The sequence below is a fragment of the Megalops cyprinoides genome, chromosome 2 (genome assembly GCF_013368585.1).
Source record: "Megalops cyprinoides isolate fMegCyp1 chromosome 2, fMegCyp1.pri, whole genome shotgun sequence".
Taxonomy (NCBI): Eukaryota; Metazoa; Chordata; class Actinopteri; order Elopiformes; family Megalopidae; genus Megalops; species Megalops cyprinoides.
This window is the reverse complement of record NC_050584.1, coordinates 45,602,185-45,617,992: the sequence shown is the minus strand read 5'-3', so window position 1 is coordinate 45,617,992 and position 15,808 is coordinate 45,602,185. Positions and strand designations below refer to the sequence as shown.

The following is a 15,808-nucleotide window of genomic DNA, read 5'->3' as shown; positions in this document are numbered from 1 at the left end:
CAGATTGACTCATGAGCTAAAAGTGAAGCTACTTGCTTTTCTTTCTAACCCATATGAGTCCATGGCTATGGTCTGTACTACACACTGCTGGACTTATGTTTTATACAAAAGGCTCTTGCATGTATTAGCAGCGCTCCCTGTTAAAAGTACCTTGTTAACTCCGGAAATTTCTGCGGGGACATGGGGAGAATCTTAAGTTAACTTTGACTGACAACCACAGGCCATGACCCTTGACACCTTTATGGAAGAGAATAGAGACTGAAGGTGAAAAATCTGCTCCATTGTGGTTTATGTCGGCATGGACATGAATGCACTGTAATAGAAACACAAAATAAATAAGAGAGGTGCAGAAGGAAGGCCTACTGTAACTCCTGATAACAGAATTACACAAATTACATTAACTCTGTGAACATAAATCCCATTCTGGCAGGGTTTTTTTTCCCAAAGACAGTGAGCCAAAGCATTTCTATGAATTCCCTAAACTGCGAGGCTTTAGCAGAGACATGCTTTATGCAGGCAAGGAGATTTGTGGGAAACCACATGAATAAATGGATTTCATTTTTGTACAGAACAGCAACACTGTAACTGATGCATTCGAGTCAGCTGTTGTGGTGGGTGTCAAACTGAGGCCTAATGTGGGATTAAATGAGAGGCTCTGACAATCACAATTTGTAAACCGAATACTAATGTTGTGACAGAGAGACAAGTCTATCAGTACTAACTTTGACATTAGCTGTTTCTGTAGCATTTGATCAAATTTCCGTCTGATTCTGCAACCTATGGAAGTACTGAGATTTACATTCACATTTGCATTCATTCATTTGGCAAACGCAAAAGCGACTTGCATGTGAGGCAGAGTACCACACAAGCAAAAAATGATCTAAGGAGTCAACAATATTAGACGTGCTAGTGCTAGGTGCTAGAGATATGTTTTTTTTTAAATAAAGGAAAACATAAGACATAAGACATAAGAAATTGCATTAGGTGGTAGTGTTTCAGGTGATCAGGTGAGCATGGAACCTAGATATACCTATATGTGTCAAATTAAAACTAGTAATAGGATTAGGATTTGTTTTCTGTTGTCTGTTTTATTGCCTTAAAATAGTTGCAGGTCTAAAATTAGAGATTACAATTATTCTGATCATTTGTGGGTATTAGTATACTAGCTGGACAAAATGGTTGCCATCAATTTACCAAAGACCATTTTGTGAACAATAGCGTGTAATTGGGTGTAAGAGAAGCGGAAGTGGATATCTCTTATGAGTATTTTGAAACACTATTTGTTTCACTTTTCAATTGTGCAGTAGAGCGTAGCACACAAACAGCAAAAGAAATACAGAAATGACAAAAAATAAAAAATATAATAATGGAAAAAAAACATAATAGTAAACACTGGGAAAATCTTTTGTTAGGTAGGGCAGCATTTCTGTGGTGGTGCATGCTGGAACCTGGAGCAAGTGACTCATCACTTACTCCACTGCATGTGAGGTCTTTGTGTGTGACTCCAGGTGATTGGTGAAGCCGAGGAGCTTAAACAGGATTGGCACCACAGGCAGACTCACTTGTCAGGGATATTTACTCAGCTGGTGCTTTTATCAGGTTTATTTAGTGGTACTTGCAAAATGGTACTCCTGTGTCTGAAAGTTGATGTTATACTCAAGGACCCCCAGCTAAGGTGCTGAATTTTAGGGGCGAGGTATAATGTGGCGGTATGGAGCAGGATTCGTAACTGAAAGGTTTCCCATTTGGTTCCTCACTGGGGCACTGCTGTTGTACCCATGGGTGAGGGACTTAACCCAGAGTTGCCTCATTAAATATCCAGCTGTATACATGGGTAATGTAAAAAAAGTAACCCATGTAAGTCACTCTTGATAAGAGCTTCTGCTGAATGCCAATAATGTAACGTATTCAAAAGTAATGTAGCAGCACCTTTGATTTAAATCCTATTGTATGGCCTCACTGTTTGGTAAAAAGTCATGTGGGGATGAATGTAGAGAAGAGATGTATTTTTTGCTTTCAAAGGCAACTGTAATCAGACCCACACCTTTCACATCTACTATTTAATCAAAGGTATGATTTAATTGGGTGCAGATTGGGAGTGGAAAGAAACTCAGATAAATGACTCTTGCTAAGGACTGTGATGTCTGTGGATGCATAGGGTTGCGGGGGTGTGTTGGGCATAATTCATGCAGACAGAGTTTCGAGAATTCCCCCTCTGGGAAGGGAGAGAACCCTTTGCACTGCGCAGAACATTTCAGATCACAGATGCCGTCTTCCCGAGAGAGACTGACCTCTGTTCACTGTGTGGCAGGTGCAGGTCCTGCTTCAGAGAGTATTTGCCGCACCCATAGCCCAAAGCCGCACTCACCCATTGCATCACCTTTATAAAGTGTCCACTGTTGAGGCACAGAGAAACACTTAAGTGTTCTATTACAGATTACAGGTGCTGTGCTCATGTTATTACAGATTGCAACGCATGGTTTGGCCAACTTGTTTACTGAAGTGTAGAACTCTGTCTCTGACAGCTTTTCCCTCCAGTGGCCATGGGCCTTTATGTTCTGTTGAGTAGATACAATCATGCAGTTATTAAAAGCTTTTGAGGATTCAAAAACTGGCGGAATCCAGCAAGATTTCTAATTATGATTTATGCTAAGAACAACTGCAGAAATATCAAAATAAACCCCTATTTGCCTTTGGCATTTGATAAACAACATTAAACAGACTGAAACAAATTATAATAAACAGCAACAATTACAAATCTCAGATTGTGTGCTCGGTCAATCAAAGGACCACGATTTGAATCAACCTTAGTAATGGATAAAGATTTTTGAAAGACCTTAGTAATGTTTAATGATTTTGCAAGTCAAAATTATATATATTCTGAATGAAAATAGGTTTAATGTAAAGACAACTATTTGAGTACTGGAAAATTAAGCACACGCCTTTTGCGGATCTTGGCCCATAGGAAAAAAAAATAGTTGAAACAAAAGAATGATTCCGCTAAAATGCTAAAATGATGCTTAGAATTTGATACACGATTTTACCACTGCTACAGAGGAGATGTGGTTGCCTAGAGAAGTGTAGTGGAAATGCTCACCGAGGAACTCCTATTTTTATGACAGTAAGGAGTCGCTGAAGCATGAATGCTTCTTTATGACATGAAGACATGATGGCTAATTCGATAGTTCTTCCAAGGTAAAATCCTCTTTGCTTAGAGGTAGAGTTTTATAAGTGGCATGTCCCAACTGAAAATATAGGTAAAAACAGAAACATCTGGCTAATTAATAACTTCAGTGTCAATTTAAGCCTAACGTTAAGTAATTTTTAGCATTCCTTATATTTTGTTGTGCAACTAATCATGACAACACTGATGAATATGTGTGCATGTATGTTATATTTAAGACATGTTTTGACAGTAGAGACCCTTGATGGCTCCTGAGCCTCTACATACAGCTGTAACTGAGCCTTCTCCTCTGTATGCAAGAAGGAGAGCAAGGGGGAGATCTAAAAGTATCCAAATGTATATGAATTGTATAATTGACTGTCCCAACAATTGTATTCATAGACAGAATGAAGTATGGATGTAGGTAGAGCCCATGTGAGCCTATACTCAACTCATTCAATCAGCGCTCATAGCAGACCTCAGAGCAAATGCAGAAGTTTTAAAAATACTGTGTATTTGATAACCAGTCATCAGTTCTTACATGGTGCATGACTGGAGGTTTGAGTTTCCTTTAGGGGTGAGGGTGTAAGAAGTGTCTCATGCAGGAACAACCCGTGCCGAACAGAGCGAACAAGGAGAGGCCAGTGGCACAGCCGCTTCAGACATCAGGGTTAACACGGCTGACCGAACCACTGTCAAAAAGATGAGACCAAGGACGGAATAGCCAGAAATGTGCTGTCAGCTTCAACTTGTAGCACGTTAAATATCCCCCTGATAGTTTAAAATTATAGCTCTTTCACGGGCCTTGTCATTGTTACTTTTGTTATCACCATTCCCCTCTATTTGCAGCATTAGATGGATGACTGCAAGCTGTAATTAGTTACAGTATCTTTTCCCTTCTTCTTGAAATATTTCCGGATGAAGATAAAAATAGACAAAAAGCTGAACTGAACAGCTCATTTGCTGAATGGCTCAGGGGAGGAAAAGGAGGAAATGCAGGAATAAAGAAAAGATTGTCCAGAGAACTGGGATCACCACGAGAAAGAGAAAGGAAAAGAGACAAGGGAGACGAGGAGGAGGAGGGAGGTAGAAAAGGCACAGGTGACCAGACTGAATGGTGATGGAGTGATGAAGATGAACGGGCGGTGCTCGGGAGGACATGAGCAGAGAGGAGGAGTGGAAAGAGAGGAGAGGACAGGCAGAACAGGGGTGTGTAAGGAGGAGACTGGGTCAGGGCTGGGGAAACAGCCCTCAATGCCATGGCAACTGAGATATACGAGCATCAGTCTATTGATCTGCAGACTCATTGCTGTAATAGAGTGAACAGGATGATGGAGGGGCATGCTGACAAGGCCTGCACCACACTCCCCCCACCCCCACCCCCCAGATCCGCAGAGCTGCATGCTCTCCCCCAAAGACCCCCATCACAGGCACCACATCCCATATTATTCACCGTTTGTTGTTCAGACAGCCCCTCACCCCCACCCTCCTATGCCCCAGTGTACTGTTGTGTGAGTCTGTTGGATGTCCTTTAGTGTATTGCAACTGAAGTCAGCCAGCTTTTCACGTTTCCCTTTTCAGAATCATGACACAGATTAGTAAACAAACACGACTGAATGGATAACCTTCAACCTTTTCTTTTATAGTTTTGTAAATTCCAGAGTAACTTCTTTATAATTTATGATTTGGAAAAAGCAGTTGGTTTACATCCCTCTTTGAGCGACAGCAAATTAATTTGCTTGTTCATGTGCATTTTATTACTAGTTTTAGTTGAAGTAGCTGTGTTATTATCGATATTAACAGTAAGGATATGAGTACTGGGCATAACAGTAAGTTACAATGCACTTGGAAACAGTGACAAAGAGGCTGCAGTTTCTGCAGTGCAGTGCAGCTGCGTGTCTTATCTGTGTCCGGCTCCTCCGGTAGCAGAAGGGAATGGAGCGTGCGCTATGTTTGTAGGCTATTGTCGCTGTAAGCTGCACCCGGCAGAGGCGACAGGCCGATCCTCCCGTCCTCTGAGCCGCTGCGTGCGTGGAATCTGACGCTCCCGTCAGCACCCCGGAACGGGACGTGTCGGTGAGCAGGCCACGTGCAACCTCCTTGCGCTGCCCTTCTCACCCTCTTTCTACATGAAGGAATGAAGGGATGGTCAGAGAGAGACAGAGAGAAGAAATACTGAATGCTTAATGGCATTTGCAGTAAATGGTTTGCACTGTGTGAGGGTGCGTTTTAGGCCGGCTCTGCACCCCGCCCCCCATGTCTTCACCCCTGGAAGAATTCAGTTCTGTGAGTCTGTTACAGCCTGCTACTTCACTGTCTTTAATTAAGGGTATTTGTCATCTCTGGCGGATTAAGACTACCCTGTTGGGATGCCATCTACAGTTTAATTGCATATTCCTTTTGTTGGCCAAATGAAAGTCACGGCTGAACAAGCAGGGCACCGTTCCTCATTGTGCTGACTGCGCATTGTGGCCATTGGACACATCTTTGTTTTTATCAACAGAACAGGCTGACATTAACCGTATTTACACTAAGCCAGTGTTAACTTTAAGTTTTTGCAAATGTACTGTAAAGGGCGGGGTTTGCTTTTCTGCAAAGAGCTGCGGGTTTGAACCCCAGCGCTGCTGAAGCCACCGTGCTGTGTCCAGGACATTGTGTGTCCAATAGGCTTAACCAGAACCTTTTGTGAGTGACTGCTCACCACTGCAAGAGAAGATGTGTCTGGAAGGAAAAAGGAAGAGGAGATGCAGACATGACCGGGCCCTTCCTGGGTCCTTAGGGAGAAGAAACGCCCACGTGCCCCCAGTATCCCTGCTGTGCAGTCATTATCCTCCTGCAGCCACATAATTACATTTCGTTAGGCCGACTCCTAAATCACATTTCTGGTGCTGGTCAAACTCAATTCCCTTTGGTTGACCAGCCCAACACTTCCTCTGTCAGCACTTGCTTTATGTGCCGACAGCCCCTGCAGCCAGGCACCCCTCCGTACCTCATCGCAGCTCTGCTCCCCCAAGAAGCAGAGAACGAACCCACTCCAGAGCAGAGAGAGAGAGAGACTTCATATTTCTCTTTGCAGCTTAAGTGTGTCCTTATTGCTGTGTATAATTTAGTGCTCTGGGTCTAGGATAATGGACAGGCGCCGTCTAATGGAGAAGTTCACATATTGGTTTACTGGAGCCGTCTTGCTTAAAGTTACCTTCTGATTGCGGTTCACAAGTGTTTTGAAATGTTTTTTTTTTTCCAAAAAATGCTCGCAGGAAAAACATGCCGAATACAGATGAAGTCAAAATAAGTCAGAAATAGATAAATAATGCATCACCACCTTTTTTAATATTCCTGACCTTGAAACGCAATCAAAATTTCTTTCAGTGTAGCCTTCACTGGCAGAAGTTCAAAGAATCCATACATGTTGAAAAATTCTTTCAGCTCAGTTATAATGTATTTTGTTTAAGCATGCAGTCCTCTGATGCCTCTGTTTTGTTTGTGAGATGAAAAAAATTATCTGCTGCCTTTACTTAAATGAGAGGCAACATTTCATATAGTCAAATGATAGTGGTGGATGACAGCCAAAAGGTAACATTAAGACACATTGTTAAAAATGGTTCCAGTTGCCCTTGAAGGACTTGTACTGTGCTGTACTTTGGACTGCAGGGTCAAAGTACAGCTCAGTACCCCTACCTCAGTGTGAGTGGCAACTGATCCCTTCCTCTCCTGAGTTTGGGGTACAGGGTGTATAAATGAATGAATGAATCAATACATTTCATTTTATTTTGAACCCTTCAGCAAAGATGTCACAGAATGCTTTTTGCTTAGCGTGACACAGGCCTGTGTTGATCACAGATCGCAGTAGCACAGAAGCTCTGTGTTTCCAACTGAATGATCTCTAACTGAATTAAGAATAACACAACTACAATGAGAAAGATGAACAGAATGTGAGAATGGAAATGGACAAAAACAGGATTACAAAAATTAAATCAGACTTCAGCATGAAACAGCTACATTTTATTTTAACATGTTTATCTTACATAAATAACCATAATAAAGATGATTAATTCCTGCTCCAATGCTAGGGTGCACGTTGACAGGTTTTCTTTGTTCTTTTTAACTCTCCTATAGTAATAAAGGGCACTACATGTGTATATAGTACTGAGTTGAATTACTAACAGAAAGTATTGGAATATAAGAGTATAAGAGAATATAAGAGAATAATTTTTTGATAGGCTTTCCACGAACTATTTTTACTTTTTTAGCTAGAATGCAGTTATATCGTTTACCACGCCACATGCTAATTATTTTAAGTTTGTAGGTTATCTAACTGTGGGCTATTTTCTATTCATTGTTCAGTAACCCCATCTTGTGGATATCATTGGTACTGCAATAACAGCTGAAGAACATTACCCTCAAATTTTTATGCAATGTATTTTAAAGTATATTGAAATCTTGACATTCATTGCAGTATGCTTATTGAATCGTATACTTATAACAATGTAAAAAAAAAAGTTTATCTGAATATAAATGTTTTTGGCTCATGTGCAGTGTGTTTATTTGTGTACATACTTATAAGCTTCTGCTCTACTTCCCTGACAAGGTTAAAATTTTGGTGTGCTGCGATCTGCCTGACCTTCCTCCCTGGAGCTGGGATCATCCCTGACACTTCCCCCCAGGCAGCTCCACCTCCTGTTCTCCATCTCTCTTCCAATGTGAGTATGTGCGCACCACTGACAGGCCTCCATCCATTTTGGATGATGTGTTGTAGTGCTGGTGTTAAATACTGCTGTAGATAGAGCATTTGACATTTGTCTTAATTTGTACTGCAGACACAGCTAATAGCAGAGTAGAAAAAAATGTGATCATTGTGTTCATTTTCACTTTAATTGCCTAATGCTTTGGAATTAACAGATATTATTAAGTAAAAGTTTATGAGGGGTAGAGTTCACCTTATTCTTCTGGTCTATGTCAATTTTCATCACAGAGCATCTGGGCTGTACAGTGCTAGATAGATGTATCTATGCAAATGTTTTATTCTCTTTGGAAATGCATTAGCAACTCACTAGCACCCCCTATTGTTCATTCAGGTATTAAAGCACACTTTGCTGAACGTAAGTGCCTTTAATTTATATTTTTTGGGACCCAAGGAATAAATCACAGTCGCTGATGATAATGTATTTATGTAACCCATGTATGCAGTGGACATTATTCTTTTGAATGTTTAAATCTCTGTACTTTGCTTTGCCTGTTGCTTAAGTGGGTGTTATACGTCAGTGAAATACAATTTATTGTCACCATTTCTCTGGTGTGCAGTAACGGCAGGAGTAGAGTCTCAGACAAATACTTTTCCACATACAGGGTTTGATGGAGATCTGGTCGGATGACAGCTGGAACTGTTGTCATAACCGGAGGAATTCTCGCAACGGTGATACTTTTGTGTATCATAGCAGTGCTCTGTTACTGTAGGCTCCAGGTAAGGAGAACTGCTGCCTGTATTCCATGATACATCTTATTAAAACACAGCTAAAACAGGGTCACAATGAAACAGACTGCTGACACATGCTGTAGGAGCTTCATTAAATTGAACAGGTTAATGCTCAGCTTCAATTCATATACTTTGACGCAAGTGAAATAAATTGCATGCAGGACAGCCTAACTCCTCTTAATGACACCATTAGCCTAATTTCACATGTTAAAATTTATTCAAACTCCCAAGCCAAATGAGTTGGAACTAAAAAAGGGACATACTGAAAATGATTGGATAAATAAACTTTGATAATGAAACTTAAACAAGAAAGAATAATCCAAAACTTGTATTTTTATTGTTATATTTCACATTGTTTCTGCTAATCTCAGCTATGCCTTTTTCCCTGTCATTTTCTTATTTTATATTTCTCTCTTCCGCTTTCATATCTGCATCTATCTCCCCCATTGCTCTGTCTTTTCCTCTTCTCTTTATCTATCTCCCTCTTTCTCACTCTTACTTTCTCTCTCTCACTCTATTTTCCACTTTCTCCATCTCTCTTATCTGCTGTATCTCTCGCCCTCTGTCTCTCCCTCAGTATTACTGCTGTAAGAGGAATGAGTCAGAAGGAGACACGGGCTCTGGCTCTCAGCCACAGTTCGCCTGCAATGCCTGCAGCGCTCCGGGGGTGGACGGGGCGGCCGTCACCCCTCTCTCCCTGTCTCCCGACCCCGCCCCTCCCCGCAGCTACTGCCCCACCTGCTCCCCGTACAGCTCCCCCTTCTACATCCGCACCACGGACGAGATGCGCAACGGCGGCGAGCGCATCACCTACATGCCCACGCACTACGAGAACCCGTCGCTCTCTCTCACCCTCTCCTCAATGCACGGCGCCCCGCTGAGCACCCGCAACCCGCCGGACTTCTACACCAACACGCGGGCCATCAGCACCGAGGTCTGATCCGCGGACACTTGAGAACCCCCCGTGGTCCTGGTTGCAGAGTTCCTGTCCCTCTCTGTTGTCTGTACCAGTTTAGAGTAGATGGTGACAGAGGGTTCCGTCAACCCTGAAGACTGTCCCTTGGGGCACCTGAGGTGCCAGCCTCAGACTGCCCCTCCTCTCTCTGCCTCCTGTTGGATCCCAATAAACACATGACCTTTTGAAAATACAATATTAAGGATAATGTATGAGGGCTACTTATATTGTTCTTTTACCTGCACCCACTCTTGTGGTTTCTCTTGTCTGCCAACAAAAAAATGAAAAAAAAGAAATGAATATGTGTACATTTTTACAGGCACAAAAGAAAATTATGTTTGGTTCTTGAATATGGGAAGAACAGTACTGGGTGTTGCCATTTTTTTTTCAATCAAAATTTTTAACTGAAAAATGGGACTGAGAGCAAAACTGTTTTAAAGTCAAGATTTCAGAGCTTTCTCTATGCAAGTACCATACTCTCATGCCCAACATGTGCAGAGAGAAAGAGTGAACAGAATCCAAGCGATGCAGCCATCTGCCTTGCCTGTCTTTTCTGCCTGTTTAATGTAACTGATAAAGAGGGCTGTGTTAGGCTTGAAAGAGACACCAGTGAGACACCAATGGCTTCTTTTGCAGAGAGGAAGACTGACAAGAAATTGGAGTATGAGGTAACCATCAGAGGGGGGAGCTTCTCCATGTGGTTTTGAGGGCGAAGACACTTTTCCAGGAGGTGGATAAGCTAGTCTGTAGCCACCCAAATCTCTTCTGAGGTAGATCGTTCATAATGCTGCCTGGAGTCTTGAGACAGGTCACTGGAACTACAGAGAAAAAAAGACTTTAGAATACAATACTGATCTTAATGATAGTAGTGATGCAAAAAATCAAATATAAAAAAAATTGAATTTAGAGAGATATTGTTAATTAATTCACTTAATTGATTAGCTGGCTGACTTTGTAAACAGCCAGTATGCATTTTGAATTGGGAGTGTGGTAATTGTAGGCAAGGTCAGGTTTGACTAAGGCGTAGTTTGGGATGCATAGAGGAGGTCCTCTCCTCAGTCTCTCTTCATTGTTTTATTAGTGTTCATGTATTCTCTTTTCTCCTTACTTACCAATGTCTTAATTTAAACTTGTGATGAGCCTGGAATGTCTATGTTTATTTACTTATTTATTTGTTTCCTTGCTATGTTCATTTAATTGATGCACCTTTTAAAGTGATGTTAGATAATAATGCTTGCAATATGTACAGTATTATCTCTCCATTACATTTTTCTAGTTTAGGGTGTGAAGAACATTTTTAAAAATCTTGAGTGAAACAGCAAAGCAAAAAAGAAAGAAAAAATAAAGTGACACTATTAATACTGTTGATACTAAATGTAGTTGTGCTCTAAGATTGAATTTTCCCTCTTTCCCTGCAGTTTGCAGAAATCCACAACCCATCCTACACACACTTGTCATGTTCATCCACATACTAACTATATATCAACAACCTTTATCTTGTTTTTGAGTGGTCAAAACATATTACTATAATATAAACAACCCTCCATCAATTAGATCAAGTTCCCTCTTAACGTCCGATTTTAGGACCTTGTATTCTATCAAGACACTGTTTGCCTGTAGCTTGATTATAAAGTAAACTGTAATGTCACTGCATATCTTTCAAAAGTCATGATATACGGTTGACATCTCTTTTTGTCATTTCATTGGTTTATTGTTTTTATGATGAGAGATATTTTTTAAAGATGATATTATTCCAAGGTTGAATAGAACAAAGAGGACACAAACAAGAGAAATGCCCACATATTTCACAGAATGTTCCCTTTTGAAGACCATTAAACATTTATAACTGCTTGAGGTCGTGTGCTTGTTTTGTACTTTGCATCTCAGTGCGTTACTTGTTATCTGTATGGCTGTCAACTGGCTTGTGCATGTAAATAATGGCGTATATCTGAGACAGAACATTTGAATATTTGTGCCTTGTTGCTGCAACTGTATTGTGGCCATCAAAGATGAAAGTTAGTCAGTTGTGTGTATTATTGTGCCAGTATACAGTTTTTACAGCTGTTCAATGGTGTGTGAGAGAGGACTTGTGCAGAGTACAGGCTCAGCACAGCCATACAGGTGTCATTTGGGATGCAGAACAACCTACACATCTAGGCTTTCAGTCCCAGCAAACATGATCTACCTTATCCCATAATCATAGAAAAAATATGTAAATGTTTATTAAGAACAACATACATAAGGCTTGGATGGGGCAGGTTTTTGTCAAAGTAAACAGAGTTTTCTTATATTGTGTGAATGCTGTTTAAATCTTATTTCCAAGACAGACACAATTTTGCCCAATGCAATTTTCCATCATTCAAACAATAAGACACATGCAGTGACCAACCGGGGTCAAACCAATACTAGAATCAGAGTGATTAAAATGATACTCGACATTCCAGACAGAACGTAAGTAAAAGATTCCCTATGGGAGATTCCCCTCACTCCTAAAGGAGACTCTGTTTAGTAGGGGATAGCGAAATACTATTTTAGTTGTTGATGTGTAAACTTGTTTTTATTTAATATAAAACCCTTTCGCATTTTGAAATGACGTACATGAAAAAAATCCGCGCAGATAGCACGGTCTGAAAAATGTTCACGGTTTTACAATGTATCGGGTCAAATCTGTAATCTAACTAATGAAAATATGTGAACCTATAATTAAGGAACGCGCTCGCCGCCGTGCCTTGCGGCTGGAATTTTGGCGGCGGTGACGTTGAATGCGCCGCGTGGACGCGCCTGGGATTGAGGAGGTCTGCGGATGGGAATGTGTGTCGGTGAGCTACTGTAAAGACTGCGGCTCAGCTGACACACTCACGTCCGGAGGCATAGACTCTAAACAAGTAAGTAGTTTTTAGTACCTCAAGACAATGGAACGAACAACAAAATTATATATATACCCAACTTTAGGTAACTGCTTATGTCGAGACGTAGCAGTGTCAGTTATCCCGCATTTTGCAACTATCAGCCGTTTGAGTGTGTTGCTGAACTGTTTTGACTTGTTTTACGCCTTAGCCGAGACCAGAAAGCAAGCTAGCTAGCCACTTCCTGTCACTGGCTGAAGCAGTGTAGCCTAGCCAATTGGCAGGCTAACACTGTTGATAGTGCTTGCTGATTTCTTACGAGAAACGGCCCCTTAAACTGTCAAGTTAGCAGCTAGCTACAGATTGCAAGCGAGCTACTTGGCCACATCCTTTTGTTGCTGTCCTGTTGTAGCTAGTTGGTTTAGCTAGCTGTTGTCTTGGCTAATGTATTGTAGCACGTTTCCTTCCTGTCCAGGTTGCTGTCTCTTTAGCGTAGCTAGATGGTCTTGCAAGAGCGCTGCTTTCCCAAATGCTCCTCCCTGCCCAGCCACCTAGCAAACAATTTGTTACCAAAACAAATTCGTTGTAGTAGTTCCAAGACGTATGGCATAAAAAACGAAATAGTTAATTCAAATATTCAGGGGGACGTTTTATCAATCAATCCATGAGCACAAGGATGGCTTGGATTAAAAAAAAAACTTGTATAATCTGTGCAATTGAAAGGGCGGTTTGTCGCTGATTACATTATAACTTGCTACTTTTTTAGATCACTGTATGATTGCATGCTAACCAGTGAGCTGTTCAGTAATGATCTGGGAACGTCTTCATGTCAAAATAATAGGTTTTGATGTCCACGGTACTGTTGTGGTTTGTTTCCAGTGTGCATTGCCCAGATACGCTAGTTAGCAACTGTGACAGTTTGCTAGACAGCTGGCTAGCTAACCACTGCATCTGTGTAGTTAGCTACAATTCACTAGCGCATTTAATCCCTCAAAAAATAGTTGATGACGCAACATTTTGCGACAGTACACGTGTTTACCAGCCTCGATAACTCCACGTTCCGTTTACAGACACCGAGCTGGTGTACTGGAAAGTCTGCGTGTTGAGCGACTGCTCCCTTTGTACTGGGGATCAAAAGAAGAAAGATTCTGCTATAAAGCTGCACAACAGGTCTCAGAACAAGAGTGCATTTACGATCACGTGCTTGGAGATGGAGGATAAAGGGAAAGCGATGGAGGATAAGAGATGCAGAGATGCAGCACAAAAATGTGCTCGCAAAGTGCGTTTGGGAATGAAACACAGGTAACACTTGATGGACAGCCTGAAACAAGTTCTTACAGAAAGTACTGTTGTTTTCTAGCAATTCATGCATTTTGCTGTGTACATTTTGTTACGGTTTCCAGCCAAAGTAAGTTTCTCATTAGCTAAGCAGATTGTTGTCTGTCAGTGAGCTGCTTGCTTCCTTCCATAGCACTTTCAAGGCGACCAGCGTGTGCCTGCGTCCAAAACGGTGTCTGTGGTCACGGAGTCACAGACCAGAATAGGAGTGGTACATTAATAAGTTCTGCAGCGTCCATCAGCAGGGTGTGTCGTGGCACAGGGCAGGCTGGCCAGTGCAGGAACTGCTTCAGCTGCTTTTTGGGCTGGTCTCGTCTTCCTGCGTCCTCTGGAGCAGCTGTGTGCCCAGAGTGATGTCATGGCTGTGTGGAGATGCCAGGCGGGAACTGCAGCCCCAACACACTTAAACTTTCATACAGTTCCTTTACAGGAGAGGACTGTTCACCTCTGCTGGGTTTGGGATGGAGGTTGGCAGTACACTGAGAGAGAGAGGCTGCGTGTAACTTGCCTATAGCCACAAAGTGGTGCTGTGTTGTTCTTTTTAGACTTTTATGGACATACATTCAGGGCTTGGATGGATTTTTCTTTTCATTTCAGTAACATGTCATGATGTTTTTAAGGTATTAGCTGTCAATAAAATGCCAAATGAAAGTGCAGTGTTTATATCGAAAGAGGGAAGTGGTATATATGGTTTCAAATTTAAATTATACCGTGCCTATATATACCTATATGCCACGTCATTTTCCAATGGCAGTTGATGCGTGTCATTATGACATGAGCTTGTGGGTAGCATGGGTGTGTATGTGATGCAAGAGGTATTATTCATCTGGATTCAGTAGTGCAGTGTCTGCCTACACACCCTTGTCAAGTGTATGGGATTGTCCCTGCAGAGATACTGAACACTATTGTCTTACTGACTTCCTGTTTTTGCATTGGATATAGTCTAAACTGAACTCTGTATGTGTGTCTTTGCATACTGTTTGGTCTAGAAGGCCGGAAAAATCAGACTGTAGCTCTGTGTCTGCCTGAGGCATACATGTGTGCCATGAATGTACTGCTAGATGAGACCCTGTTGTGTACAATGTAATGTAATGTACAAAAAACAAGTTCCAAGAGCAGAGCAGCGTGGCTTAATGAGAAAAGGAGAAGAGACCTATGTTATGTGGCAGTTTCTCTTCATTATTTTCAAAATGCGGTGTCCAAGAAACTGCATGTGTTGTGGGTGCCATGAACTAGAAAGACTTAACAAGCAGCTCCAAGGCATCGGAGCCTACAATAACTGTACACATAGTGCTATGTAACAGAAAGGTAACAGTGTTGTAATACTGTATTAAAATATTCTGGGAACGGATTAAGTTGAAAACAAACAACAACAAAAAATGCTGATAGAAACATCCAGCAGAAAGCTTTCAAAGCTGGAAAGTTTTTTCCACTCTCCTGCTTTCTCTTCAGTTCCTCAACAACAGTCAGGGCCTGTATTCATATAGTTTGGAATGTTAGGGGGATACACTTGAACAGACTAAGAGGAAGCCAGTCTAGAAGTTAAGTTAAATTCATTTAAGCTCCAAAGAATAGCCTATATAATAACACATTAGACTCAGTGTAGCGTGGACCCCAAGATAGTTATGGTAGCTTCAGCAAATAACTGGTTGTCATTAGCTTATTAGTCATTGACCGCTTGCTTAATGGATTAATGGGTTACTAATGTCATTAAATTCCAGCTTACTTAATGGAAGAATGGTTGGTATATTATGTGAATATAATGAAGCATTGTTTTGTTCATTTTCTCTTTTGCTAGAAAGAAACAGCCAACATGTAAGGAAAGCATGTCAATAAGAGTAATGTCACAAAATAAAAACAAAAACAAAATGAAACAAACACCTTTATTATTTTCCATTTCCACATTTTCCACAGTTAAAGCAAAATCTGTATTCCTACACACTCCAGCATAGGAAAGTACCCAATTTTATATTATTCACCTGCTGTTCATTATATGAAGCCACAATGGTACTGGGAAAATAGGAACAGAAATA

The 15,808-nt window shown here is 41.3% G+C and overlaps 2 protein-coding genes across 2 annotated transcripts in view; both read left to right on the top strand.

Annotated features, from left to right (window-relative positions):
• The first annotated feature begins 8,531 nt into the window (after nucleotides 1-8,531).
• fam163a (family with sequence similarity 163 member A) lies at nucleotides 8,532-9,830 on the top strand. Its single transcript, XM_036522706.1, has 2 exons — nucleotides 8,532-8,624; nucleotides 9,214-9,830. The coding sequence occupies exons 1-2, from the start codon at nucleotides 8,532-8,534 to the stop codon at nucleotides 9,574-9,576; spliced, it is 456 nt and encodes a 151-aa protein (XP_036378599.1). The 3' UTR covers nucleotides 9,577-9,830.
• Nucleotides 9,831-12,392: 2,562 nt separating this feature from the next.
• Nucleotides 12,393-15,808, top strand: part of rabgap1l (RAB GTPase activating protein 1-like) — a 92,778-nt gene continuing 89,362 nt past the window's right edge. Inside the window, exon 1 of the mRNA XM_036522430.1 lies at nucleotides 12,393-12,476. The gene's annotated coding sequence lies outside the window, so the exon portion shown is untranslated. The remainder of the gene's footprint in view (nucleotides 12,477-15,808) is intronic.

Bases quoted from the DNA above. Each gene is read 5' to 3' on its own strand.
- fam163a (XM_036522706.1), top strand. From the start codon at position 8,532: ATGACAGCTGGAACTGTTGTCATAACCGGAGGAATTCTCGCAACGGTG. The intron at 8,625-9,213 runs GTAAGGAGAACT...TCTCTCCCTCAG, and splicing joins TCTGTTACTGTAGGCTCCAG to TATTACTGCTGTAAGAGGAA.